General features: G+C 38.6%; 1 protein-coding gene across 1 annotated transcript in view; it reads left to right on the top strand.

Annotated features, from left to right (window-relative positions):
* The first annotated feature begins 660 nt into the window (after positions 1-660).
* Positions 661-27012, top strand: part of GLDC (glycine decarboxylase) — a 41117-nt gene continuing 14765 nt past the window's right edge. The window contains exons 1-16 of the mRNA XM_032206173.1: positions 661-918; positions 1017-1095; positions 9102-9237; positions 17271-17435; positions 19809-19886; positions 20599-20746; positions 20980-21176; positions 21882-21978; positions 22949-23054; positions 23663-23802; positions 24675-24755; positions 25288-25385; positions 25918-26002; positions 26101-26142; positions 26585-26727; positions 26893-26968. Of these exons, the coding sequence (XP_032062064.1) occupies positions 661-918; positions 1017-1095; positions 9102-9237; positions 17271-17435; positions 19809-19886; positions 20599-20746; positions 20980-21176; positions 21882-21978; positions 22949-23054; positions 23663-23802; positions 24675-24755; positions 25288-25385; positions 25918-26002; positions 26101-26142; positions 26585-26727; positions 26893-26968 (1929 nt within the window). The remainder of the gene's footprint in view (positions 919-1016; positions 1096-9101; positions 9238-17270; positions 17436-19808; positions 19887-20598; positions 20747-20979; positions 21177-21881; positions 21979-22948; positions 23055-23662; positions 23803-24674; positions 24756-25287; positions 25386-25917; positions 26003-26100; positions 26143-26584; positions 26728-26892; positions 26969-27012) is intronic.

Here is a 27012-nt window from a genome sequence, read left to right as displayed (position 1 = left end):
TAGCTGTCAGCCATTTAATTGCTACTCCTTCATGGGGCTATCCTCTGAAGGTAAAAAGGAAGAGTCACCAGTGCACCACAAAAACAGTGACCAGGATGATGTGTAAAAAGTGTGTCAAAATTGTAGTACAGAAATAGCAAGCATGAAGCATAATGTATAATGTTATCTAAATAATTCTGTTTCTAGCATTGCCTCTAAATAGGCTGAGCCCAAATTTCTTCTTACTAATGTCAGATATATCTAAATAAAACCAAACTGCAGCAATGGAAATGCCACCCAATATTGACTGTATCCAGAAAAGTGTACATCTTGATTAGAGATATTTCTTGGCACCTATGTCAGCTTTCCTACAATGATGATATTGATGTCTATAATGAGATTAATCACAGGCGGATAGATGGAGCACCGCAGAAGGAGCACCAGAACTTTACTGTTGGCTTTGTCGGGGGGAGGGGAGGGGAGCCTCGGCACCGGGGTCAGGGCCGAGGGGGGCGGATTTTTTTGGGAAGGTTGGGGGGTGGGGGGCAGGTGCCGGCGGGGAGGGGCGAGCAGGGCGCCGCCCCCCCGCCCCATTGGTGCCGCCGGAGGGGGCCGCGCCGCCGCCGCCCCCGCCCCGGCCACAAAGCGTGGGCTGCCGGCGGCGGCGGCCGCGGCGGGGCCATGCAGAGCTGTGGGCGCTGGTGGGGGCGGCTGGCGGCCCGGGGGGGACCGAGGCACCTGCGGCCGGCTGGGGGCGGTGGGCAGCACCGGCACAACCAGCAGCAGCAGCGGTGGGTCGGTGGAGGAGGAGGAGGAGGAGGAGGCGATGCGGCGCGGTGCATCGAGCAGCTGCTGCCGCGGCACGATGACTTCTCCCGGCGGCACATCGGCCCCCGGAAGGGGGAGAAGAGGGAGATGCTGCGAGCCCTCGGGGTGCAGGTGGGCGTCCGTGCGGCGTATGGGGGGGGGAGCTGCTGCTGGGGGTGTCCGTGGGGTCTGGGGTCTGCTAACGCCGGCGTGCCGCCGCCTCTTTGCAGAGCGTCGAGGAGCTGATGGATAAAGCCATCCCGGGCAGCATCCGGCTGCGCAGGCCGCTGAGGATGGAGGACCCCGTGGGTGAGTGACCCCGCCGCCCCCAGCCTCCTCCCGGGCTCTGCCTGTCGCAGCTCGGGGAGGGAAAAGCCGGGAGCCGCCTCTCGGCTCGGGGCCGCCGCTTTGTCCCGAGATCCCGATGCGGAGGGGGAGGCGTGGCGAAACATCGCCCCTTGGCGGGGCTGTCGGCCCCGCGCGGCTCCCGTGCTTCTGCGCGGCGCCTTTGTGTGCTCCCCGCGCCCCCGGGTGGGAGCGTGCACGCCCTAAAAGCCTGCAAAACCTGCGTGAACCCCCCTCTAAGCGGTGCCCGAGGGGCCGCCGGCTGGCGTTTTGAATCCCTCCGCCTGAGGGAGATGGGTGTGGAGCAGGAATGTGAGGCATCTGAGCCAGCTATTGTGGCACCAGAGCAAATCGCCGTAGTCAACTTGATGTGGCTCAATGAGTCCTCATGTTAATATTTTTAAAAGTTTTCACTGTCTAGATATATCGGACATCACGTGTAAACATAACGCAGGAAATCCAGGGAGCGAAGGAAACCCTTAACAATGCACCCACCTAAGCAATTCCAGCAAAACTTGCAAATCTCCTTGGCTGTTCAGATACCAGAGGCGATTTGGCTGGTATTAGCTTTGTATTTATGTCTTGATCCCTTGCCTGGGTTGTTGTGGTCCCTATGACTGGCTCCTCGCATTGCTTACCAATGTACCACAGCTGGAGTGTGCTTGCTCAGGAAGTCCTGGGTGGGTGCCAGGTGGGGCATTGCCATCAGGAGCAGAGCCAGGGAGCACACCCAGGGAAGCTGGGGCTGGGATGATGGAGCTGGGCATTGGCAGAAAGGTCCATCTGGTGAAATGCTCCCTTAGTGCAATGACACTTGATTTTCTGGTAGTTTTCCCACCCTATGAGGGTGGGCAGGAGAAGTGAGGTTTAATCATCTTCTTCTCTCCATGTGGCTGCTGCTGTAAGTACTTCCTTTGTGAGCTTTTCTATAGTTAATGTACTTTGGTCAATACTCCCTGACTGAAGAGGTATTTGTGTTTGTCCTCAGGAAAGAGAACTTCTTAAATACTTTTTTATAGTCTTTAAGAGGAGACAAATTGCCACTAATAAGTACTACTTAAAAAAACGTTCTTCATTTTTGGGACTCTATACATGATATCCTTACAAAGTTTTATGTTTCTAAAATAGACATTACTGTGATACTGTACAGTTAAGAATAAAAAAAAAATCACATTAATGAACACCAAACCAGTGATGCCAACTTAAGTCAAAATCTTGATGCAGTTCTGCGTGTTCTCATACTGATTTTCATGTTGTTTGAAGGCAATATCTCTTAAATCAACTATGAATTAGTGATGGTCTGTTGTATGCAAGTTCTTTCTGTGCAAGGGGACCTCATTAGCTAGTGGTGCATGTAGTCCACTGGCTCTTTGCTTCATTTGTTATGCTGTTCAAGTTCTCTTATACTTTGAAAGAATGTGACTGTGATGCAGTCTCACATTGCGATGCATGCGGTGAGTTCTCAAAAGAGATGAAGTACAGAAAACTTTTGTCTGTACACTACTGCCTTTTCTTCTTCCCTCAGTGTGACAGACTAGCTGTCTTTTGTAACTTGTGCAAAATTTTGCCACTTAGTTTTCCACTCCATTGGTAGCAGAAAACTTCACAGCTTGTTAAAACAGAGTTAGAAGTCTCAGCTTAAAGTTACGCAGTTTCACTTCGAACACCTTGGACCTAGAACAACATATTCTGGATAAAACTTGATTCCTTGGTAATGTACAATTAGAGAGAACATGTCTTTCTATTTACCAGTGTGGAATTAACTTATGTAAGTACAGTATATCATTTCTCATCCCCATACCTTGTACTAAAACAAAATAACAAATGGGGAAAGTGTTGTGAGAACTGTATCATTTTTTAAATGTGCTCTTTTTGTTTGAATGAAGACAGTTTTGCCCCTGCTATTCCCAGAACTCATACATGTGATGAGAGAACAGGGCAAGGCCATTAAAAATGTGTTGTTTAACTACAGTATTTATAAAGTTCTTACTATGGCAATTTCTAATGGTTTAAATATACACTTCCATTTTTCTGAACAGCTCTGTTTCAATAAAAGCAAATGGTGGCTCCTGACATAGTGACAGGTTAGTGTGCAACTGAGCAATTGAGCTGTACTCAAGCTACTCCTTCATATTGAGAAATGCAGTTGAGCCTGCATTGAAGTCTCTTTAAAGTTGTTGCTTACAGCTAGAATTATAGCCCATGAAAACTATGCATATACCATAAATGATATGTCTGGATGGGTATCTTATGTCTCTGTAATTACTTTAATTTTTTAAGATTTTATAGCCTTAAGCCTTGTCTCAGATCTAAATGTGAAATAACAGCTATGCTCCACATGCAGAAAAAGGAAACACAGGAGAAAAATGTCCATTGAGGACTATGTATCAGCTGAGGACAGCTGATCTAGGCAAATTGACAAGGCTCTCATGTGAGCTGTGAAACTGTACGAACAGCACAGAGAAGGAAAAGATATTTGATGTATATATCTTCAAAGTTTGATTAGGTGTGGCAGTGGGATTGTTTTGCTTTACAGATCCTTCACTGGTAATGCCACAAATTATCTAAGTTAGAAAATCAATCATCTGTCTGTATGCAACAGCAGTAAAAGAAATCCTCCAGCTTATGTTGCAGTTTATATTGAAAAGCCGTTTTAAATGTTATAGCATATTCTACCATTCCTAAATAAAACATCTCATTACAGTATAAGCACTTCTTTGTGTTATATTTCCTAGTTTTCTTAGCATAGAAGTGTGCTTCAAACTTCATTACTTCCCTGACAGACAATATATTGACAGAGAAAGACTCTAGCCCCGAGTGGATATTAGCATATGTGTGAATGGTAGATACTAAACTTTACACTTACAGGTGTGTACAAGTGCATCTACACTAGGAATGCTCTTTCAGTTTTCTCAGCACTCTTCTGGCAAATGTCTTCTAGTATAGACATGGTCAGTGGTGAAGGAGAAAAATAGTGCAACTTGTGCTAAGAAGTATTTGAAATGAGTTGCTGTCATTGGTATGACAGAAGTATCCATGTTCCTCTGCTGCCAGAAAGGAAAAAAGCTATTTTAAAAGTGCCTGCTGCCATGAGCCCACTGACAGTCAATGCTGTAAAACCTCCTGAACATAACAGTGAAGGCCAGTAGGGACCAAGGAGTTAAAAGTCCTGGTTTGCAGGACTTATTCTGAACTTACTCTAGAAGGGAGGCTTTTTAGAGTCAGCTTTTTCTGCAGATTTAGGCCACGGAACATGTTATTTTGGCATATAGCTTCTGTTTAATCAATATTCACAACAAAGGCTAGGCATCTGTTCAATATGTAGTTATTTGTGATCAGCTGTTATTACAGAGCATTTTCCCACTGTGACTACAAGTGAACCTTAACAGCTAGCTTTTTTTTTTTTTTTTTTTTTTTTCAATTACTGAAGGTGCTTTAGCACATATGTAGTGCCTGACCCATTTGAAGTCAAAGAACAGATCACTTTATGAGTAACCCTCCTTTTAGCCCTGAAAACTGACACTGTGTATCAGTAATGGTTATCCCTGCAATGCTGCCTATTAATCCAAATTCTAGGCTTTGAATTAAAAGAATGAGTCTATCAATTCTACCATGATTTCTTCCAAAACATTCCTACTTGTTCTATAAAACCTAAGGGGTTACAAAGATTAATCTACAAAACCTGTGTAAGGAACCAATTGAGTCTACAGCCTAAACCTTTCTGAAAAGGATGTGGTTCAGAAGCAGTCATACTGTAAGAGAGACTGTTTCTGTTTTCAAATTCAACTGCTATGCAGGTAAATCTCAGCATGTTCAGGCTGCCTCTGCTTTCCAGGCAGGCTGGGTAAGTGTAAGTTGTAAATCTCAATCTGTTTCTCTCACTTTTTTTTTTTTTTTTTTTTTTCCTCCCTGTTGGCTCCTCTCTGAACTTCTCTGGATACTCTGTTTTTTTGCAGGTATCTCATAAGTGTTTAGCATAGTAGCTTTACACTAAAAGACTAGCAGAAATTTATTTTATGACAGGGTAACTCACTTCATACTGTTTTTGTGATGTATTTTGCCTTTTCTACCTGTGGATGTGTAGGGGGTGGCAGTCCTGAAGTGTCCTTGCTGAACTCCTAGTGGTAGCTTTAGTGAGTTTTTTTCCACAGCTGTCTGATAAGAGTGCTGCAAGATCAATGAACTTTATCCTGGGTACTGTCGCTGATCATATCTAATGTAATAATGAGGGGAATAAAGATCAACTGCAGGTGACTTACCTGGCAGTTTTACTTCTTGCTGAATAAGGTTCTTAAAGGATTTATAGACTTCTACCAGTGAAATGAATTAAAGATAAAGGCACTTCAGCCATAGTTTCAGAAACTAGCAAGAAACATCTAAGTTTGATAGCCAATTTCCAACTGTTTCTTAACAGTAGTAAATTTTCTAATTCCATTTTACTTCCCCAATTTGTATATTTCTTCATTTTACCTGTTGCTGGGGAGAGCTGAGAGAAATTTGTAATGCAACACTGAGGTCTTAAAAGTTGTGGTTTTAACTTGCAGATATTGACACTTGCTGAAATACTAGTCTTGTTCAAGTGTTTTAGCCTCAAATAAACATTTACAAGATGTGTTTTCACTACATATGTCCTAGGGTACATACAGCAGAATAAATGTATAATTTTCTGGACTCAGTGACCCTTCTGTCCCCTAAGTTGAAAACTCAGCAATTTGATTTTGAAAAAGGGGTTATTAGGCATGTTTAAGATCACTTTTGTGGTTAGCATTCTTCTGCCTTTCTACTAGTGTCAGTCACTTAAAATGCAGTGCTAGACACCTTTCACAAGTCATGTTATAGGCATATGTTGTTAAAAGCTAGGCTGAGGGGAGTGGAGAATACAGCAGCTGCTGCTGGGAACCAGGATGTAAGGTCCTGCTGAGTCTGGTGGGACCCTGGGGAGGTGTTCAACCCCACCCCTGCCCAGAGCAGGCCTAGCCCAGGCTGCTCGGGGCTTCACCCAGCCAGGGAGTGAGGGCTTCACCCACCCAAGCTGCAGAGGCCCACCCTGCCTGGGCACTGGCTCGGTGGCTGGGCTGTCCCAGTGGTGAAAAGCTTCTCCTTGTCTCCAGTCTGAGCTTCTTGTGCCTCAGCCCGAGCCATACCTCCCATCCTCCCACCACGCACAACTGTCCGTTGCAGGGTTCCTGCTATCAGGAACAGTCAGAGTTTGGGCCACCATGTATGCATTGATTTCTTTGACCCTTGCTTGGGTTAGTTTTGCTTGAATTCAGAACTATACCAATGTGAAGCAAGCACCGAATGCGTGGAAAACTAACTTGCCATAAATCCCTATGGACTAATGTTTGCTTTTGTCCAGCCAGACTGGATAGACACTTCAGGGGCTGTTGACTTGAGTTGCTCAGGGGTACAATTCCTTATGGGACACCTTAAAGAGATGTCTCATGCTTTGAGCTGCCTCCCAGCAGCGTGGGGCACTGTGAAGGAGTAGTCATCCCAGGTCTTTTTGAAGAAGCATGCCAAATGTTGGAGGTGTGTATTTGAGCTGCTAATGCTGTTGCCCTTGTTATGACTGATGGAGCAGGGCGAGTGAAGTGATGCAGGAATGGAGTGAGTGTGCCCTATAGTATTTCACTACCTTTGTTACAACTAATAGTGTGACTGTTCCCAGAGGTAACTTTCATAACTGTGAAAATATAGCCAGTGCTGTATGTGGTTCTACCTTTAAGTTGGAAGTTTAATTGGGGCTTAAGCTGCTTATGGTCTTGCTAAGGCTTTTTGTTTTGTGCAGTGCATCAGTGTGTAAATGGTGTTGTTATTTCAGGGAGCTCTGTCAAATGTTCAGTGTGTTCACGTGATAGTTGTTAGCTGTATTTGCTGAGAAAAGACTCTTAACTTTCTAGAAGAAATGCCCAATCAAGAAGACAAAGGAAACTGTCTGGCATATAGTACAGTGTTTGTGGTATGTGTTTACTATGGAATTTATGCTTTTCATGCATTTTGTGTGTGTGACATTTTGGACTAGTGAGCAAGATAAATGATAAAAAGACTTCGGCCTTCAACTGAACTTGGAGTCAAATGAACAAATGCTTTGGAATTCCCCCAAAATTGATGAAGTTTGAATTTTGCAAGAATACAATGCTCCCCTTTAAACTGAACACAAAACCATCTTTCATCGAGGTTTTGGTTTGCAAGTGATAGAGGAAGATCTCAGTAATGTTAAAGCCCTTACTAAAATAAATAACAAGTGAATCTGTTTTGAATAAGTACTGTAGGAGGAGGATGGGGGAGTGGAATTGTTTACTATGTTTTAGAAACTTTTCCTTGGACATTGCTGATTTCAAGTATAAGAAACATATGGCTCCTGAATCTCCAGGGAAAAAGGAGAAAAAACAACCCACCCTACAGTTTACTAAAAACAATAAATTAACTTTTGTATATTGAATGTAACAGTAGACTGAGTAAGAGGCAGAGAAGCAATGAGCTTTGAAGTCAGAACTGAAGAATCCATACAAAAAAAAAAAAAAACCTTAGTGGTCAGAATTATGATTTAGATGACTGTGGAATAAATTAATTGGGAAAAAAAAAAATTAAAAAAAATCTTTAGGCATTGAATGCAATACCAGCTCTAAGAGTAAAAGGAAGAAGAGAGATGACCTCTGTAATCAGAGATGAAGTGCTAATATCTATGGCTGCAGAAGAAATTAATTCAAAACCATGACATTTTCTATGGAAAATAATTTGCCAGCAGATTCAAGAGCAATAAATGTTTTGACTTGAGCTTTCTTGATTGGAATAATGTACAGTGAGAAACAAGATTTTAAACATTCAGGTCCCAAGCTTTTCTGTGTTGATAATTTATACACTGATATTCCAAAGTCTGCTTTTGAGATTGCAATGCAGAATGAACAGAAGAACTTAATGCAGCTGCTGTCCTGCAGCTATACAGCAGTTTCCAGGGTCACATCTGGGGATAAATACATATTTTAAAAAACATGTAAGCATTTCAAGTAAGAGGAAGAAGAGACATGAATTCTGAAATAAGAGCTGAAGTGGTAATATCTATGTTTGTCCGCTTCAAAAGCATTGTATTGTAATCTTTAAACTAGATTGGCAGATAGATTTCAGAGCTAATCTTACATGGAATTGCTTAAGATAGAAATATAGTATTCACACACTATATTTTAATAAACTGATGAAGCATACTAAAACTAAATGAATAAAACTCTTCCATTCTATCAATTGCTTATGGAAAGTGATTGAAGTCTGTAGAGGAAAAAAAAAGTTCTTTAATATTAAGAAATTACTACTGAATGATTGATGTGAGTCCTGTTTGTGCAAAAAAGGCTCAGTTAAGCACACTAAATCATAGTTATGAGTGGTTATAGCTTCATCTAGTGCTGATTCTATGAGACTTGGCTAATGAAAAGTCCCTTCTGAGATGTATTTTAATGCATATGCAAGAGACCCAGAATGTTTATTGCATTAAAAAAGAGAGCTCCTTAAGTCATTTGCCAACATCTTTCTCACATTTCGTTTTCTCAAATTATCATTTCCACATTGGTGGGAACACTGTTGTTCAGTTCCTGCATTTTTTGTCAGAGAATGAAACTCGTGTTGTTTAGTTTTACTTAATGTCTTAAAAAAGGTGTAACTTCCTAAAATTAAATATTTGCAACTGAACTGTCAAGTCTGGTTAATGTGAACAGACAACCTAGGAAAGTTATATAGATATTTAATTTTGGTTGTATCCAGATCAGCTGTTTTTGAAATGACTGGGGAAAAATGCCCGTATTTGGTGGAACTTAAACTTCTCCTGAATATTTTATCATTTCAGCCTTACTCTGTTATTGTTTATATGTGTGTCTCTGATGCTGTATTTTTTTGCTCAGGAGTACAAGTCATTTTAGTTAAACTCTTCTAGCATTATGTGTAACTGAAATTTTCTGACCTAATTTTTTCTCAATTAGGTGAAAATGAAATCCTTGAAACTTTATACAATATTGCAAGCAAGAACAAGATATGGAGGTCCTATATAGGCATGGGTTATTACAACTGCTCAGTGCCTCAACCCATTGCACGGAATTTGTTGGAGAATGCAGGATGGTAATGTACAACATTTTCTTGTTAAATGCATATGTATAAATACGCATATGAAGTTCATCAAATCTAGAGCACAGGCAAATATGCCTCAAAGCTATTTTTCTAAGACTTTCATATATTTGATACTGGTGTGTAAGTGCAGTTTGTACTGAAGCTAAAAAGGAGAAAGAATGGAGATACATATATGTAATTTACTTTAGAAGATGCTTTTCCTGTAAAACGTTTCATTGACTTAAAAGTCACAATTCCTATTTATTATGAACTAAACCAAGAATATTTCCATTTGCTTTAAGGAAATATTAGAACTTATCTCTTAAACAGAAGTAATTCTTTCCTAGCTTCTTGTGAAAACTAAAGCAGCTCCCTCCTCCACTGCTGTGTGTTGGGTGGAAGTTGTTAAATACCATGCAATAGTCTGATTATGGTCTCAGAAAGAGAACAGGAAAGCAGACTCAGAAATCTTGAAGGCTTTTCTTTTAAAAGTCTTGATATTTATTTATTTATTTCATTCTGAAACAAGAGAACTTCAAAAGTTTGAATATATATCAATATAGTATGTTACTATTTGAACAAATAATTTACTCCACTGACGCCTGAAAATAGGTAGGCAGAAATACTTGATAATTCATTTTTGAAGAGACTGAGAATATCATACTTTGTTCTTATCATCAAATTGATGTTTAATTTGTTTGGGGAAAAGTCAAAAAATGACCTGGCTGACAGATATGAATTTGACTGGTGTTTTGATGTTGCTCAAATGTAAAAAGGGAAACCTTTTAAAACATTAATTTGTATATTATGAACAGTATTAATTAAATAAAAATAGACTTTTGTTTCTTGATATTTTTTTTATTGGCAAAAGCACCAAGGCTTGATTATGAATACTCATTCAGTATCAGCATTGTTCTAAAGAACTGTAACACAGATGTGGTGCAACAGAAAAACTAAAATTAATGCAGAATTTCACTTTCCACAGCACTGAATATCATTGATACCGTGTGTTGTTTCATTTGGTCTAGAATTTCCCTTATCTATAGTCAATAACATCCTTTTTTGAAGTGTATTAAAATAGTAAGTGACATCTTAATTACCATGTAATCTTGTTTTAACACAAACAGTAGTTGAAGTTCACGCAGAATCACACAAATGTCTAGGTTGGAAGAGACCTCAAGATCATTGAGTCCAACCTCTGACCTAACACTAGCAAGTCCTCCACTAAAACATATTGCTTAGTTCAACATCTAAACGTCATTTAAAGACCTCCAGGGATGGTGACTCCACCACTTCCCTGGGCAGCCCATTCTAATGCCTAACAACCCTCTTGGTAAAGAAGTTCTTCCTAATATCCAACCTAAACCTCCCCTGGCGCAACTTGAGCCCATTCCCCCTTATCTTCTCACCAGGCATGTGGGAGAATAGGCCAACCTCTGCTTTGCTACAGCCTCCTTTAATGTACTTACAAAGAGTGATAAGGTCGCCCCTGAGCCTCCTTTTCTCCAGGCTGAACAAGCCCAGCTCCCTCAGCCGCTCCTCATAGGACTTGTTCTCCAGACCCCTCACAAGCTTCATTGCCCTCCTCTGGACTCTCTTGAGCACCTCCATGTCCTTCTTGTAGTGAGGGGCCCAAAACTGAACACAGTACTCGAGATGAGGCCTCACCAGAGCCGAGTACAGGGGGACAGTCACTTCCCTAGCCCTGCTGGTCACACTGTTTCTTATGCAAGCCAGGATGCTGTTGGCCTTCTTGGCCACCCGAGCACAGTGCTGGCTCATATCCAGCCAACTATCCAGCAGTACTCCCAGGTCCTTCTCTGCCTGGCAGCTTGCCAACCAAATTTATATGTTTTTAAAAGTCGAGTAACTGTAAAAAAAAAAAAAAAAAAAAAAAATTGTTGCATAGATACTATTTTTTGTATTTTAGGTTATCATAAATGTGTATATGTATCTGCAGCTGTCTAAGACTATGAATTATTGGTCTTGTATGCTTTATCGCATCTCAGACTTCTGAAATGACTACAGAGTTGCAATTTTTATATCCAAGGAATCTACGCAATACATTTAAACCAAGTTTTATTTGGTCTTATTCCCATCTTCTTTTTGCAAAATATGTAAACTAAATATTTCATTTCAGTGGAACAAAACAAATAGCCAATTGCTAGAGACAAAAATAAGAACAATATAAAACTAAGTGAACCAAAATAAACTACATATTTTTAAAACCTAAAAAACTACATAGTGCCAGTAAAACAAGTGGTAGAGTCTATCCAGAAATCTGTTCTTGGAGTGTCCTAAATCAAATTAGAATTCTAGAAACTAAGCTTACAGAAGGATGATAAAATAAATTTATTAGGAGTTATGCAAACGTCATAAGTATACAGGCTTTGTGGAAGCTACTTAAGAAATCAAACCTCTCCCTGCAACACCTATCAGTAATAATACACTTTGCATTATAGGTCCAGGGGAAATGCTGCAAATCCAAACATATTTTTTGTGCTTGGTTCTGGCTCACGTAACTAATATCTTCCCATTGCTTAGCACACATTAGAGCAAGATTTGTGTTGGAATATAAATCTAAGTTTGAAAAAGAGAGCCTGAGAATAGAAATGAAGGACTTTTTAATATTTAATACAGTTGGAATTGTGAGCAGAATGTAGGAAGAGCGAAGGTAGATTTCATGAGGAAACTGTTTAAAACAAAATGTATTGTCAGCAGAGAAAATGAGACGAATGACCCACACTGCTTTCTTCAGAAGATCTGCCAGAAAAAATATTCCCAGATCTCAGATTCTGATAAGAAAATATTCAACATTGATGGAGTTTCAAAACTTTCTGAAGCACCTGGACAAAGATGTATAATATCTTTGTAACGAAGTTGATTAGCTTAATTTGAGATAAAACTGTCTGACCAAAACCATGCACTAATTGAGTGCCTAGGAAGTAAGCAATCAGGAGTAGTTTGTACTGGTAGCTTCAGAAAAGCGTGGGCATCCTTTTATTTTAAGTCTGAATCTCATTTGAAACTACTTCTGTATTGATGAAAGAACTTCTGTATTGATGAAAGAAGCTATTTCAAAACTCCTTGGGTAGATATTTCTTAGATAACTTTTTATCTAACAAACACTTAGATTCAAAGTTAGAAAATAAGCAGAGAACCTTCTGTAGTGGGGCAGTGCTTTACTGGAATGCTGCAATTAAAATTCCTGTCTCCTTAGTGAGGGATTAGTCACAGAAGCTTATTTTTGATACTTGTTTTACGTTTAGTCTTGGCTACTAGCTGCCAACAATTCCTTGTTCCTGGCAGTCTGTAACTAACAGTTCCATGGTAGCACTAGGAGGTCTTAAAGGTATTTTCTGTACTCATTTGATAAGAGCAAAAATATTAGCCTGCTTTTCCAAATCAGATTTGTGTGTATACTTGCTTTATATTTAGAGCACCTCAACTTCAAAATGTAGGCAGAAGGATTTCTTTTGAGGCATACTACTGGTAATGCAACATCCAGCACATGCAGTACAAATATGTCATCTGTCTGCTGGTGTGGATACACAGTCTTTATTCTGTTGTATCCCATTTTCACATACACATTAACATTTTTTACACAAAATGTGCTAAACTTTTTCCCTAGTACAAGACTCAATTAATTTTGTGCTATAACATGAACACAAATGAGTAATTAAGGATATGAAGAGTACTTGCCTTCAGAGATCACCTTATAGGCTGCTTAGGTTTCTTATTAACGTAAGAGCTTCTTATTGACCTGTATGTCAAAGCAGCATAGTACCTATTTTTGGAACTTAAATTTCTAGCAGGCCTTTAACATCACACTAACACCTTGCAATGGAGCATAATGCAGAGGTCTCCAAAGTACAGCTCACTTAATTTTTCCCCCCATACATTAAATAAGTAAGAATATAGTAACTGTACCAAGGATACCTGCAATCTTAACATTAGTTCTGCAATTTAGTAGCTAGTAGCACTTAAGCACTCCTGGATTGCATTCTGAAAATTACTGCATACTGTGCAAAAATCTGATATAAACATTAAGCTGTTGGCATCTACTTGCAGACCAGATACAGAAAGCTGCACAAGCAACTCACAAAGCATGCCAAATTGGCAGTAAATTCGGTGTCTTTGCTTTGACTGGAAACTGGCATGTCTCCATGCCCTGTCATAAGACCATCCAGCTTTCTCAAACCCATGAGTAAGATATTGCTTATGTACATTGGTTTTAAATTATGCTAGTGGTATGTTTATACTTTAGGTTCCTTTTATCTTCACCAACTGTCAGATCTCAAAAAGAATATTCTGCATGGCTGAAATTTCAAACCAATTCCAGCTCTGCTGGTGTGTAAGGTTAGTCTTCTGAATGGCTAAAACTGCAAGAACATACGTTATAACAAAGTGAAAGTACAATGTTGATTATGAGTCCAATAAATTTCCAGAGATTTAGTAAGAGGATAGAAAAATTATGAAAGAAGATACATGGTGAACTTACTATATTTTTAGATCTTATTGACTGTGAAGCTAAAAATGCTAATCAAGAACTAGTTCACTGAGCATTGTTCAGTAATGGAGTCTTTGCATGCTCTGCCATTTCATTACTATTTCCCAAAGCAAATGTTGTAAGGCAAAGTAGAAGCAAGAGCCAACTTTAGTATAAAGAAGCCATAATTGTTAATCTTGCACTTATAATGTATCATCTGTTTTGTTGTTAAACCTAAAACAACCCCTCCTCCTATGTACAAAAACTTCTGCTCCTTTGTAAGCCAAGATTTTTGATCAGCAGCCTAGCCTTTGGCTGAAAGCCTGTGTTTCCTAGATACTGCTTGCTTTGATGCCAGTCTGCAGTGCTGCTGAGACACGTTATTACTTAAGTATCTCTTAAAACCTTAATCAGTGTCTTAAAGTTGGCATTTCTGAGAGTAGGATGAGGCAAAGGGTGAAAGATTAAACAAAATCAGAGTTTTAAATAGCTACAAAAATAAAAGCTACTTACTACTAAAGTCCCGATGGGTCTGACACAGGCTCAAGAAAGACTCTGTTAGCCTCTCATGAAAAGTTTCCTTTGTCATGATCAATCTGCCTTCATTAGCTTAGGAATCTTGGTGTGCAGAATTAATTTTGGTCTGAAAAGACACAGGCTGGACATGATATTTTTCTCCTGTTTGTTTGAAAAAGATGCAGTTTCTAGTTTGTATTCCTCATCATTACAGCAATTCTTCCTTTTCATTTCAATGTTGGTGGTGCTGGACTTTTACCTGCAGACTAGCCACTTGAACAAACCTAAGGGGTTAGAGAGAGGCTAAGAGCTAAGGGGCTAAGAGAGCCATTGCTGTGTTTTTTTGTTTGGTTTTGGTTTGTTTGAGTTGTTGTTGTTGCTGCTGTTTGTTCTTTGTGCTTTTTAGAGATTTTATTTGTACAAAGGTTTACTTTAAGAACAACTTCTACTTTTAAGGAGTTGACTTTTAAATGACTTTAGGAGGTCATTTACCATGTAGTATAGATTGTCAGAAATATTCAGGCAGGAGTTGCAATGCAGACTAAAACCAGTCATTTTGTTCAAAGAAACTGTGGAGAAGTATAGTTATTATGTTACAGGATTTAGATGCTTAGACAGTGTCAAATAACCTTCCAAGAAAAAAACTTGTGTTTAAATAAATATTTTAACGTTACAGAAAGTGTATTCACTTGTACTACTGTTAAACTTCATGCATGATAATTTGCAGTAGTACAGGAATTCAAGATCTCATGTTGAACTTCTTGTTGATCTCTGAAATTGGTAATTTTTACTTCAACCATTCTATGAGTAGAAATCCCTGAAGGTATTTAAATAGTTTTCTAGATATCGAATTTGAGTGGTCTGTTTTGAAGCTTTTATTTTAAAGTCTATCTGCATTTATGAAAAATAAAATCTTACCAAAACTGATTCTTGTATTGTAAGAAGTTATGGACTTGACTCATTTTGTCTTTGAAAACAAATATAGAATGCAATTTGAAAGTCCTATAGCAAAATCTGAACCCATGTTTAATGTGAAGTATTGCATCTCTGCTACCGATTTCTCTAATTTTGTCAACCTATCTCATTTCGCGTTAGTTCCTAATCAGTAATGGTTAAATGAAACAATTTTTTTTGTTGAAATGAACCATAGAGATGGTAATCTCAACTTTAAAATCTCATTTTTATTAAATCATTATTTCAGCAAATGCTCACCAATGATTCTTGATTATTTTTTTCTCTACTTCCAGCTCCTCCTCTAAGTTATAATGCAAAAAAAAAAAAAAAAAGAAAAAAAAAGAAAAAAAAAAGACCTTTAGCTGAAGTTCATGAATTGTGAAAGTAGGATTATTAATTTTAAGTGTGGAGTAGTTTCTTTTTGTACGCAGGGGAGTTTATTGTTCTTGCAAAGGTATTTGGAACAACTCTTTGTATTGGTGAGACCTGAGGGAGCATTCAGAAAACAAATCTCCAAACTGCCGTATTGACAGTTTATCTGACATTAAAAACTGAGTTTAGAAGATGTGGAGAAAATACATTATTGCTATTTGTAATGAGCAATATTATATGCAGCACAGGCCATGGTCTCAGTTTCTGATTGTATAATCAGTTTTATTATGATAAGTGACTTAATGTTAAGTGTAGCTTAGCAGCTGGAAAAAAACACACCTCGAATGTTTGGGAAAGTCATCAAAATTCATATATAGCTGTTTACTGTCACTACACTGATTATTATATGTGTGAGAAATCTGAGCAGATGTATCACTTAAATAGACAGTAAATACATTAGCAAAGAACATACCCAGTAAATAGCACTTGGCATATCTTCTTTGGTCCTGCCTTCAATACTATATCTCTTGAGTACTTTGAATTTGCTTGTGAAGTATGTCCATCTCTCTACCTCTTCTATTCTCTTAAGGACTTTTTTCTTCCTTCCCTTGCATTGCTGTTTTATTGCTCCTTACCACAACACCATCTTGCTCTATACCACAGGTTCTGCAGCTTGTTCTGTAAAAATCTGTGTAGCTCATTTCCTATTGTCTTTGTATGCATCCTGAGTTTCTGAGTTCTTCAGTCTCTAAAGATCATACTTTCAGCTATGAATCATATAAGCATTTCTCAAAAGTCTAGGGCTTACTAGCAAACAAACTGTTGTTTTCTTCCATTGTTAGAGAACAAGGCCGTAAGTGTTCTTATCGCTGGTTTCTGGCCACTGCTCTGGGTTAAAACAGGTGTAAAGTCTGCCCTGGACCACTGTGGAACCCAGTGTCCAAAGCTCTATCAGTCAAAAGAGAATTTGATCTCTGTTCTTGCCTATCATTCTTGGACCCTTTCCTGCTTTGTTTTTGTTTTTGTCTTTTGTTTGTTTGTTTGTTTGTTTTCTCTGTGCTGTTATAATGGTGTGTTCCCCTTAGGCTGTTGGCTTTTCCAAAGAATTGCATGCGTTGCCTATACATCTTTGTTCTTCTGGTGAAAACAGATAAAATTCACATTTGTCTTGCTTTTCTTCACCAACATTTATGGAAACTGTCATTTCACAAAAAGTGGCATGTTATTGAGCTTGATCCTGTGAAGTGCCAAGTGCCTTTCCTCCCTTGAGAGTACTTGGCAAGTAAAAGATCACAGAAACAATATGTTGAAAGATAGTGGCAATACAATACCTAGATATGAACGAACTAAGCATCCTCATTCAGATCTTGTGAAGTGACTCAGTTCTTCCACACTCAGACCCTATTTCCTGTCTCTTTTCACCAAGATGCATTTATACCTTTGTTTTAAAAGTAAATTCTCTTTTCAAAATGGAGGAAGATAACTCTTCTCCTGTAAAAATTCAATATCAATAGAGAAAATACTCTCAGATTTTCAGGACAGTAATAAATTACAACCATCTACAAACAGCTTTTCTGACAAATTTTCATGTTAGTGGATTATACTTTACAAATAGCAGGTTTGTTTGTTTCCAGTGGCATAATTCTGTTCTGTGTTGGTATAATTCTGATATATTTATTTTCTGTGATCCAAATTCATAATTCTTTTCTTACAGGGTTACCCAGTATACTCCCTACCAACCTGAGGTCTCACAGGGAAGGCTGGAGAGCCTGCTAAATTACCAGACTATGGTGTGTGATATCACAGGAATGGATGTGGCTAATGCATCATTGCTGGATGAGGGGACAGCTGCTGCAGAAGCTATGCAATTATGTCACAGGTAATATGTTTAAATATATGGTTAAATCACAGCAGGAAGGAATTTGGAGTTTCAAAGACATCTCGACTGCGTAGGCATGTGTAGGTGAGAGGGTTGAAGTAGTGTGTGGCCTTTTGACTGTGAGCAGATTTCTGAATTGTCCATGTAACTTAGTTCCTAACAAAGTTTCTAGTGTTGACGTGTATGAGAAGTCTCAAGCTTTCAGAAATCTAAGGACCTATAGACAAGAGGAAAAGTCTGGAGCAAGGAGTGCTTACCCTTGGTGGACAAAGATCAGGTCAGAGAATACTTAAGCAAAATGAGCATATATGAGTCCTCACAGGCCCCTGTGGCTGAGCTGCCTCTCCAGGTGCTAGCACTGAGGTCAGCTCACTCCAGTCCTTCCAGCCAGCTCACCATGGACACCCAGTCCCTCTGACCCATGGTCTGACTCCTGTTGCTGGCATCCGGACTCCCATATATATACACACCCCAAAACAGAGTCCCTCACCCACAGAAAGCTTGAAAGTAATTGGTAGATATTGGTGGTAGGGGTATGGTTGGACCAGATGATCTTGAAGGTCCTTTCCAACCTCAGTGATTCCATGATTCTACGAACAAGAAGAAGGGACAAACTGTATTGACTGGGACCATGGCATGGCCAGTCAAATGCATCCACCAGCAACTATTTATGTACAACTGTCCCTTCTTATCACCTTATCCCTCCATTTTTTTCCATAAATATTCCTCCCCAAACCACTTAAATATATCCCTTTTCCTGCCTTTCGTCCCCTTAACATCCCATAATAAGCCTTGGTCAATCCTGAAATGCCCTTCCCCTGCATCCAGTAATGTCCCACAGTTCTGGGACAGCCCTGGGGGGCACGGGCAGGGTGTCCCTTCTTTTGAGTCTTCAACTTGGCTTCTCACTTTCCTGTGTGCCTCTGTGCTCCTCTATGGAGGTGGGCTTCTGATGGGCTGGTGGCTCCTGTGGTGGGCCTGGGACAGCATATGCGTGGGCTCCCCCACCTGCTGTTGCCTCTCAGTGTTCCCTTGTCTTTTATCCCATAATCTATCAGTCTGTGGCATGAATTTCTGGTGTCCACAAACAAGAAGACTTGAATGATTGAATACGATTGAATGGTTGATTATGGCTTATAAACAACGGCCGAGTATATCTGTCATGAGTTGCTAAAAGTGAAACAGTTATTGATATATGTAAATTACTTCCAGGGAGCTGTGCTGTAGGGGTATTTGAGATGAATTAAATGTAAATTAAATGAAGTTTGAGGGAGACTATTCAAGGTCACTGCAGGTCTGTATTATCAAGAAGGATGCTACACAAATATGATCGTGTTCCAACTATTCAGTTGTTCAAAACATCAATCTGACACAAAATCACGCTTTCTTAACTGGGGAGAGCCAAGCTATTATGCCAGGCTGCATTTTAGCCTTTCAATAGTACCTGTCTGGTTAGATGGGGAAACTCAAGTATTAAAAACCATTTGTATTCCTTTATAAGAGTATGTGTGTGTGGAGATGTGATTTAACCCAACAGGCAACTAAGCACCACACAGCCGTTCACTCACCTCTCTGCCCCCTCCCGGTGGCATGTGGGAGAGAATCATCAGGAAAAAAAGTAAAAGGATATGGGTTGAGATAAAGATAGTTTAATAGCACAGGAAAGGAAGATAACTATATAATAATAATAATAACAACAACATAATGTACACAGCAAACGATGCATAATGCAATTGTTCATCACCTACTGACCAATGCCCAGTATGACCCTGAGCAACCCTGTATGCCCCCCCACCCCAGCCAGCTCCCCCATATTAATTGTTCAGCATAATGTCACATGGTATGGAATACTCCCTTGGCCAGTTTGGGCCAGTTGTCCTGGTTCTGTCCCCCTCCCAGCTTCTTGTGCACCCACAGCCTCCTCTTTGGCAAGGCAGCATGAGAAGCATAAAAGTCCATGGCTAAGTCTGAACACTGTTCTGCAGCAACCGAAGCATCCGCATGTTATCAGCATTGTTCTCATCCTAAATCCAAAACACAGCACCATACCAACTACCAGGAGGAAAATTATCCTAGCTGAAACGAGAAGAGACATTCTTGCAGGTGTTTAAGTTGCCTTCTAATTCTGTTTCATAGCCACTCTTAATTTTTGTCACATATGAATCTCAGTTGACTATCTGCAATGAACTTTCTTGTTTTAAATTGACTAGAAACCTCATTGAATCACATACTTACTGAGTTATGATAACCCAAATTCACAACTGTTTTTACTTTAAAAAACTTCGCATTTATAAAACCAGTTAATTTCACTTCCGTGGAAAATAATACATTCTTAATATGTATCTCTTCTTTTTTCCCTTTTCTTTGTAACAGGCACAACAAAAGGAGGAAGTTTTATGTAGATTCCCGATGCCACCCTCAGACTATAGCAGTGGTCCAAACTAGAGCCAAGTAATGTTATTCTACATTTTCTACCTTTTATTTTCACTTACATTGAATCACTTTTCACCTACACCTCTTCACCCTATACTTAACATGCTTGGAATATAGGACTGTGCTTTGTTAGCAAAATGGAAACAGAAATCTGTTAACATTTGGCATTGTTTCTAATTTTCCATTCAAATATTATTGTGAAATAATTCAAGATCTTTAAAAGGAGACTAAACATATGATAACAATAAAATGTATAATTTTTCCTTTTTTGTACAAATACATACATATGGTTTTTGAATTCAGTCTGATCATCCTTTATTAGATGTAACTTAATTTAGAAATGACTAAGCTTAGATAGTAAAACTTCTCTTTTAATGAAAGATAAGTCCATTTTAAGTTTATAGTTTGTGGTAACCAGCTTCTAAACATATTACTTGGTTCTCAAATTTAAACTTGCTAAATAAAGCAGCAAAATGTTGATACCAAGTAGGTTAGGCATCCTCTGCTCTTCTCTGTTGCATATTTGATTATGATATCAAATGCAGTTATTCTTCAGTACTATATACCATGATATGAAACAGTCTCAGTGTTTAGAGATGCCAAGCAGCTTCAGCTCTTTGCATGTTAAAGAAAAAAAATGTTCTAAGTCCATTATAGCATCATACTAAATATCACTTCAAGGCAGTGAATGTTTTGAATACATCTTATTGTACATGGTTTTGTTTTCCAGTTATACAGGTGTTATTACTGAGCTCAAATTACCCCATGAGATGGATTTCAGTGGAAAGGATGTCAGTGGAGTATTATTTCAGTATCCAGACACTGAGGGGAAGGTGGAAGACTTCTCTGAACTTGTTGAAAGAGCTCATCAGAACGGGGTAAAACAAATGTTAGTTGTCTCATTAGATTTCACTCTGAAGCATAAAACAGCCATAGGTCTAGAAACTAAGTGTTAGTTACATGAGGTGCTGTGTGAAGGTTACCGTTACACTTCAGCACTGTGCAAGAGATAGGAAATTGTTTGAAAGTGTTCCTTGTTCAAACCCAGCTCCTATGCAAACACTGTTCCTTCAGGGATGAGACTGACTGCTCTGTGCACTTCCTTTCTCAGACTCTTGCCTGCTGTGCTACTGATCTTCTGGCTCTCTGTATTCTGAAGCCTCCTGGAGAGTTTGGGGTAGATGTTGTCCTGGGTAGCTCCCAGAGATTTGGTGTGCCACTCTGCTATGGGGGACCCCACGCAGCATTCTTCGCTGTCAAGGAAAACCTAGTGAGAATGATGCCAGGCAGGATGGTGGGTGTCACAAGGTAAGGGCTCCCCTCAGCTTTCATCTCTTTAGGGAAGACCCACCATGAAACATCTGTGGACCATCTTGCATAGTCTTTATGAGTAACACCTGACCATCTCATTGTAACTAACACCTTTTTTGTTGAAAACTAGAAGTGCAAATGATTGGCTTCAATTTTTAGGAAGAGAACTTAAAGAACTGCGTTTGTGTAGGATGATGCTGTGACCTGCCTGAAGTGCTTGCTGCCATGTAGGGTGAAGAAATAACCTACACAGCAGAGAGAATTAATCTCACACAGCTATCAGTTATCTCACACAGCATTGTTGTGCGGGTTATTTTTATGTACAAACTCTGCATGCTATTACTGGGTATCATTAGAAAAGATGGTTCCTTATCAGTGTGCAAAATAAGTTCTGGGTTACATGTATATTCAGTTAAAATAGTTGAATAATTTGTGGCACTTTAAGGTAAATACCAAGTTTTGGTGTAGCATGCTTAAAAAACTTGCTGTGCACTATACCTGACTGGACAGATTTGCCAGTCGTGAAGTAAACAGAACTCTAGAGACCTTAGTCTCTCTCTCTGTTTGATGTCTATCCTGATTTCTGATTTATTCCCTCTGGCACTTTTCTGAGGACAGTCGAAGTTAACATGCATAGAGCTTGATCTCCTAATTTGCTGTCATTTTGAAGTAACAGAAACAACATTTTCATTTGTGACTTAGAGATGCAAATGGAAAGGAAGTTTACCGACTGGCTTTACAAACACGAGAGCAGCATATCAGGAGAGATAAAGCTACAAGCAACATCTGCACAGCACAGGTAATGTCATGCTTTGCTTTGAATATTGAAAATGAATGAATGGAACCATAAGGTTGTCATACTAACACAACGGTACTTTGAGTTAGCTTTACTTCTGAGAGTTTTTACTGAAAAAGAAAGAACATTGAAATGTGCTTGCTTGTGTATATGTTTCAAATCTGTTGAAAAAATTGAACCATTCTTGAGAAAAGGGTATTAACATCTGTTTCCTTTAAAAAAAGACCCTAGCTTTGAATGAGCCAATCTGTCCCATAGGGTGAACTTCACTGAGTAGCACTGTGTTCCAAATGAATTTATTTAGAAAATCTGTCTCTAATCATCTAAGATTACCCACTCAAGTAGGAAAAAAAAAAAGAATCCATTTTGAAATTCAAAAACTATTTAGACAAAAATATGTCATGACAATTTGAACATGTGATTTGATGCAAAAATACTACTGTCCAAAAGCTCTCTTTATAGTAAAATACCATGATTAAATCAGTAATTGCCTGAAACAGTTATTTTCAACATGCCTCCACTATCTTTCATCTGAACAAGTTTATAAACTTACTCTTTCTATCAATGCATTGTTCATGCTCTTAATGTTGTGTCTTATTGTGAGGAGGGATTGTTATAATTAACTGGTTATTTACTATTCATGAGATGATTCATAAATTTTTATAGCAATATTAAATGATTTTTTTTACAAGCCTAGTTTTACTTGTAATTCTTCAAACTTCTCTGTAGCTGTAATTGAATTTAAGCTCATGTTAATTACTGACAGTTAAATTTCAAAGGGCATTGAGTTCATAATCAGTGTCTATAGTTTATAAATACATTTTGTCTCTCTCACCTTTTATTTTTTGGAAAGTATAATAAAAGTATTACATTAACTGAAGATGTGTTTTTCCTGGGTGCTAAAGAAACTTTCTGCTAAACTAACTTGAAGTAGTATTTGTTAATAAAATACTAACCTGTATTTGTATTGTAGGCTCTTCTGGCTAATATGGCAGCCATGTTTGGTGTCTACCATGGATCTGATGGATTAAGGGATATTGCAAGACGGGTACACAATGCTACTTTAATCCTGGCTGAAGGTGAGTATTTAATGATTGCAGACACTATTCCTAAATCCTTACATTTTCTTAAATAAAATTTTCTTAAACTTTTTTTTTGGTGGTATTTTTTTTAACTGGCATGACCGTCATTGCTCTCAGAAGGAGCAATGCAGGACTGGAATGCTGGGAGCTGGGGAGGGATTGCTACAATTATCCATGCTTTGTTTGCAAGCTCAGCTGGAAGACCACTTGCCTCTTGTGAAAACCACTAAGTGTCTAAGCTGTATGACAAACTCCATGATAATTAATATCCATTTGTGTAACAAGATTTTTCTTTCTGGTTTTGAGATTTGTCTTTGTTCATTCATATATGAATTCTTCTGCACAATACATATTACAAATCTGACACATAGAAAGATCTGTAGATTCAGTCTGTTATTAATTATGTCTGAGTCTGATCTAGACGTGTTTCATGTCAGTGATATTTCACTAAAAAGCTGATGATTTCACTGCTCTGTACACAAGGGGAATATCTCACTTTGTTGTGTAAGAACATTTACTTGTGAGACAGATGTAGTGTTGCTATGCAAATACTTTGTAAGCAAACAGTACAGCATCTAATAGAATTAACTTACTGTTTTTTATAGGTCTCAGGAGAGCTGGTCATAAACTGCACCATGATCTGTTCTTTGATACCTTGACAGTCACGTGTGGATGCTCAGTCAAAGAAGTTTTGGACAGGGCAGCTCTTAGAAAGATAAATTTTCGCATTTATAGTGATGGCAGAGTAAGCAATTCCAAAACCTTTCCTAAATACAATATCATGACTTTTCTCATTGTTTCTATTCATAATGTGCTAAACAGAACAGATTTTTTAAATATTTATTGTAATTTGCTCAGATATACCACTTAAAAAGATATTATAAATAAATAAGTTTTTTTTTTTTTTATAATAAAACTTATCATTTAGGCTTATTTTAAAAGGTTATCTCATTATTTAAGTATGCCACTAAAGACTGAGTATAGCTCTTAAAAACCTAGCAATGAAATGCAATATGACCTCCAAAATTCAGGCCCTTTGGCAGTATTTAAAGACAAAATAGAAATCTTAACCACATTTTGGTAGGCACTAAGTACTTCACAAACTCCGGTATGTTCTTTGCCTACCTGGTAACTTGTATTGCCTACCTGGACAACCTGCTCTAGGGAACCTGCTTTGGCAGGGGGGTTGGACCTGATGATCTCTTGAGGTCCCTTCTAACCCTTACAATTCCGTGATTCTGTGATTCTTTAAAATGGAATTGGGGGACAGAGCAATCTTGCAAAATAGGAGATTTTTGTTAAATTGAACACACTTAGTAATATTACAGAATCACAGAATCACATAATTGTCTAGGTTGGAAGAGACCTCAAGATCACAGTCTTAAAGCTTGCGATCCATCCAGCCTGAATAGTTTAGAAGACGAAAGACAGAAAATTATATGTAAATGAAATGTATATATCTATTGCATAAAATGGCATGATATTTGCATATAATTGTGTATGGTGTCTTGTGTTTTTTTCACTGGTGTTTCTGGAATATTTTTTCTTGACAAGAACAAATACAGTTTATCTCTAGAAATGAGACCTTTGAGTAATTACTGTTTCATTCATCCGTAGCTTGGAGTATCACTTGATGAAACTGTAAGTGAGAAAGACCTAGATGACATATTATGGATTTTTGGTTGCGAGTCTTCAGCTGTAAGTAGACAAAAGATTATATGCATGAACTTGATCTGAATGTGTCAGAAATTCAGTGAAAAGTAAAACTGTGCTTTGGGATAGTGGGTGTTTGTAGGTTGGGTTTGTTAATTATTGACAATTTCAAATGCTGTCTTACAGAAAGAAGCACGATAAAATAACCATGATTTAAGTAATTGAATAATGACATTCTGTGGTTATGATACTTAATCCTTTTGGTCAGGTTAGACACTCTGAGTTTGGTCTGTTACATGCATTTTCAAGGCTATATTACATGATCAGTTGCTTCACTATCACTGGAATTTTATTTGTATATAACTAGCAGCAATACTTCCAAGACAAGGACTACTGACACTTCTATACCAGTTTTAATATGATATTGCTGATATGCTAGATATATACAATATGTGTGCTAATAAAGTGCTTTTACCTAAAGAACTGACTAAAGCTTGTGGTAAACTGCTAGTATAAGTTAATTCTCATTAAAATTGACTATGAAAGTATTTAACTTAATTTTTTTTGTGTGTCGAAGGAACTAATTGCTGAAGGTATGGGCGAGGAAACCAAAGGTATCCTAAGCACCCCATTTAAGAGAACTTCCAAATTCTTGACCCATCAGGTTTTCAACAGGTTTGTGAAATTGCTGTAAATTTTATATTTTAATGGAATGTAATAGTATCTCCTTTCAAAATTTGTACTGAGGGTCAGTTGAGGACAGTTTTGCATCTGTATTCAGTCACTTGTTACTCTGAAATCTGTTTAGTAGTTCTGTTATACAACTTTTAAATGATCAAAGTGGTACTCTTGGTCACATGAGGTATGTGTATTTTCATTAGACTGGTACACTGTACAAGCAATTATTTGAGGAGACAGTATTGGCAGGCTTACTTGAACCCCTACTTCCTGTATCTGGTGATAGCATTTCTGAGCAAATGATAATAGGTAGTTTTCCATCCACATTGCTCTTAGCAAGCATAAAGTAATGATTTGAAATAAGTACCTAATATATACTAACAATTAAAAGTGGAAGGCTACTCTTACCACTGCTCAGTCTTAATTCTTTTTTTTTAATTATTTTATGGCATTTCCTGTGCTAGAGCACAAATCAACGAGGTGGTAGAGCCAGTCTGCTTGCCTTAACACTGCATTTTGTGTTCTCCAGCTACCACTCCGAAACAAATATCGTACGGTACATGAAGAGATTAGAAAACAAAGATATTTCCCTTGTTCACAGCATGATTCCTTTGGTAGGTATTTACCAAAAAGAGAAAAAAAATAGTTACGTATTTATGTACTTTGATAAATGATTTTGATAAATAAACTCTCAAATGTGTTTGTATTTTAGGGGTCCTGTACAATGAAGCTCAATAGTTCAGCTGAACTTGCAGTAAGTTGCAATAATACTGTCTTACTTGAAACCCACATGCATAAATCATGTAGCCAGTGTAATTGTAGACATTAGAGGTAGAGGGTGGTTTTGGTCTAGAACTCCAGCTGAGGAGGCTAGTCGCTAATGGCATTGGCTTTGTCTTCTGCTAGTGAAAAACAGCTTCAAGAAGCATGGAAGGAATGTGGCAAAATGAGGAGATTGGCTTTGAAGGCTCCATTTCGAAAAAAAAAAAAATACTTCTTGAAATTAGGTATTAGCGCCTGAGGGAATGGAGTAAAGCTGCAACAGGGGACGTTCAGGCTCTATGTCAGGAAGAGGTTCTTCACTGAGAGAGTTGTCGTGCACTGGAACAGTTTCTTTGCTTCATAGAGTTTAACAACAAAAGTTATCTTCAGAATTCACAGCTCATGCTTTGCTGGTTTTCTTTTCTTTTTCATAGCCTATTTCATGGAAGGAATTTGCCAACATCCACCCCTTTGTGCCCTTGGATCAAGCTCAAGGGTATCAGCAGCTTTTCAAGGACTTAGAGAAGGACCTGTGTGAAATTACTGGTTACGACAAAATCTCCTTCCAACCAAACAGGTAGGATTTTTTTCTGAACATTTATTTTTTTACATGGACTCCAAAAGCTTACCTCTAAGGAAAATATGCAAGACAAAACTGGCAGAGAAATTCTGAAACTTCAATTGGGTGTTAGTCCATTCTAGTCCATGTGCTTCCATAACAGTCTTTGTGTTCCTCTTGCAGTGGAGCCCAGGGAGAGTACGCAGGCTTGGCCGCAATCAAAGCTTATTTAAATGCAAAAGGAGAACGTCATCGAAGTGTAAGTGTCAACACTTGTATTGGGAAGAACTTTGGGTGGAAAGT

The sequence above is a fragment of the Aythya fuligula genome, chromosome Z (genome assembly GCF_009819795.1).
Source record: "Aythya fuligula isolate bAytFul2 chromosome Z, bAytFul2.pri, whole genome shotgun sequence".
Classification (NCBI taxonomy): Eukaryota; Metazoa; Chordata; class Aves; order Anseriformes; family Anatidae; genus Aythya; species Aythya fuligula.
Note: the sequence above shows the minus strand (reverse complement) of the source record. Positions and strands in the feature narration are given on the sequence as shown.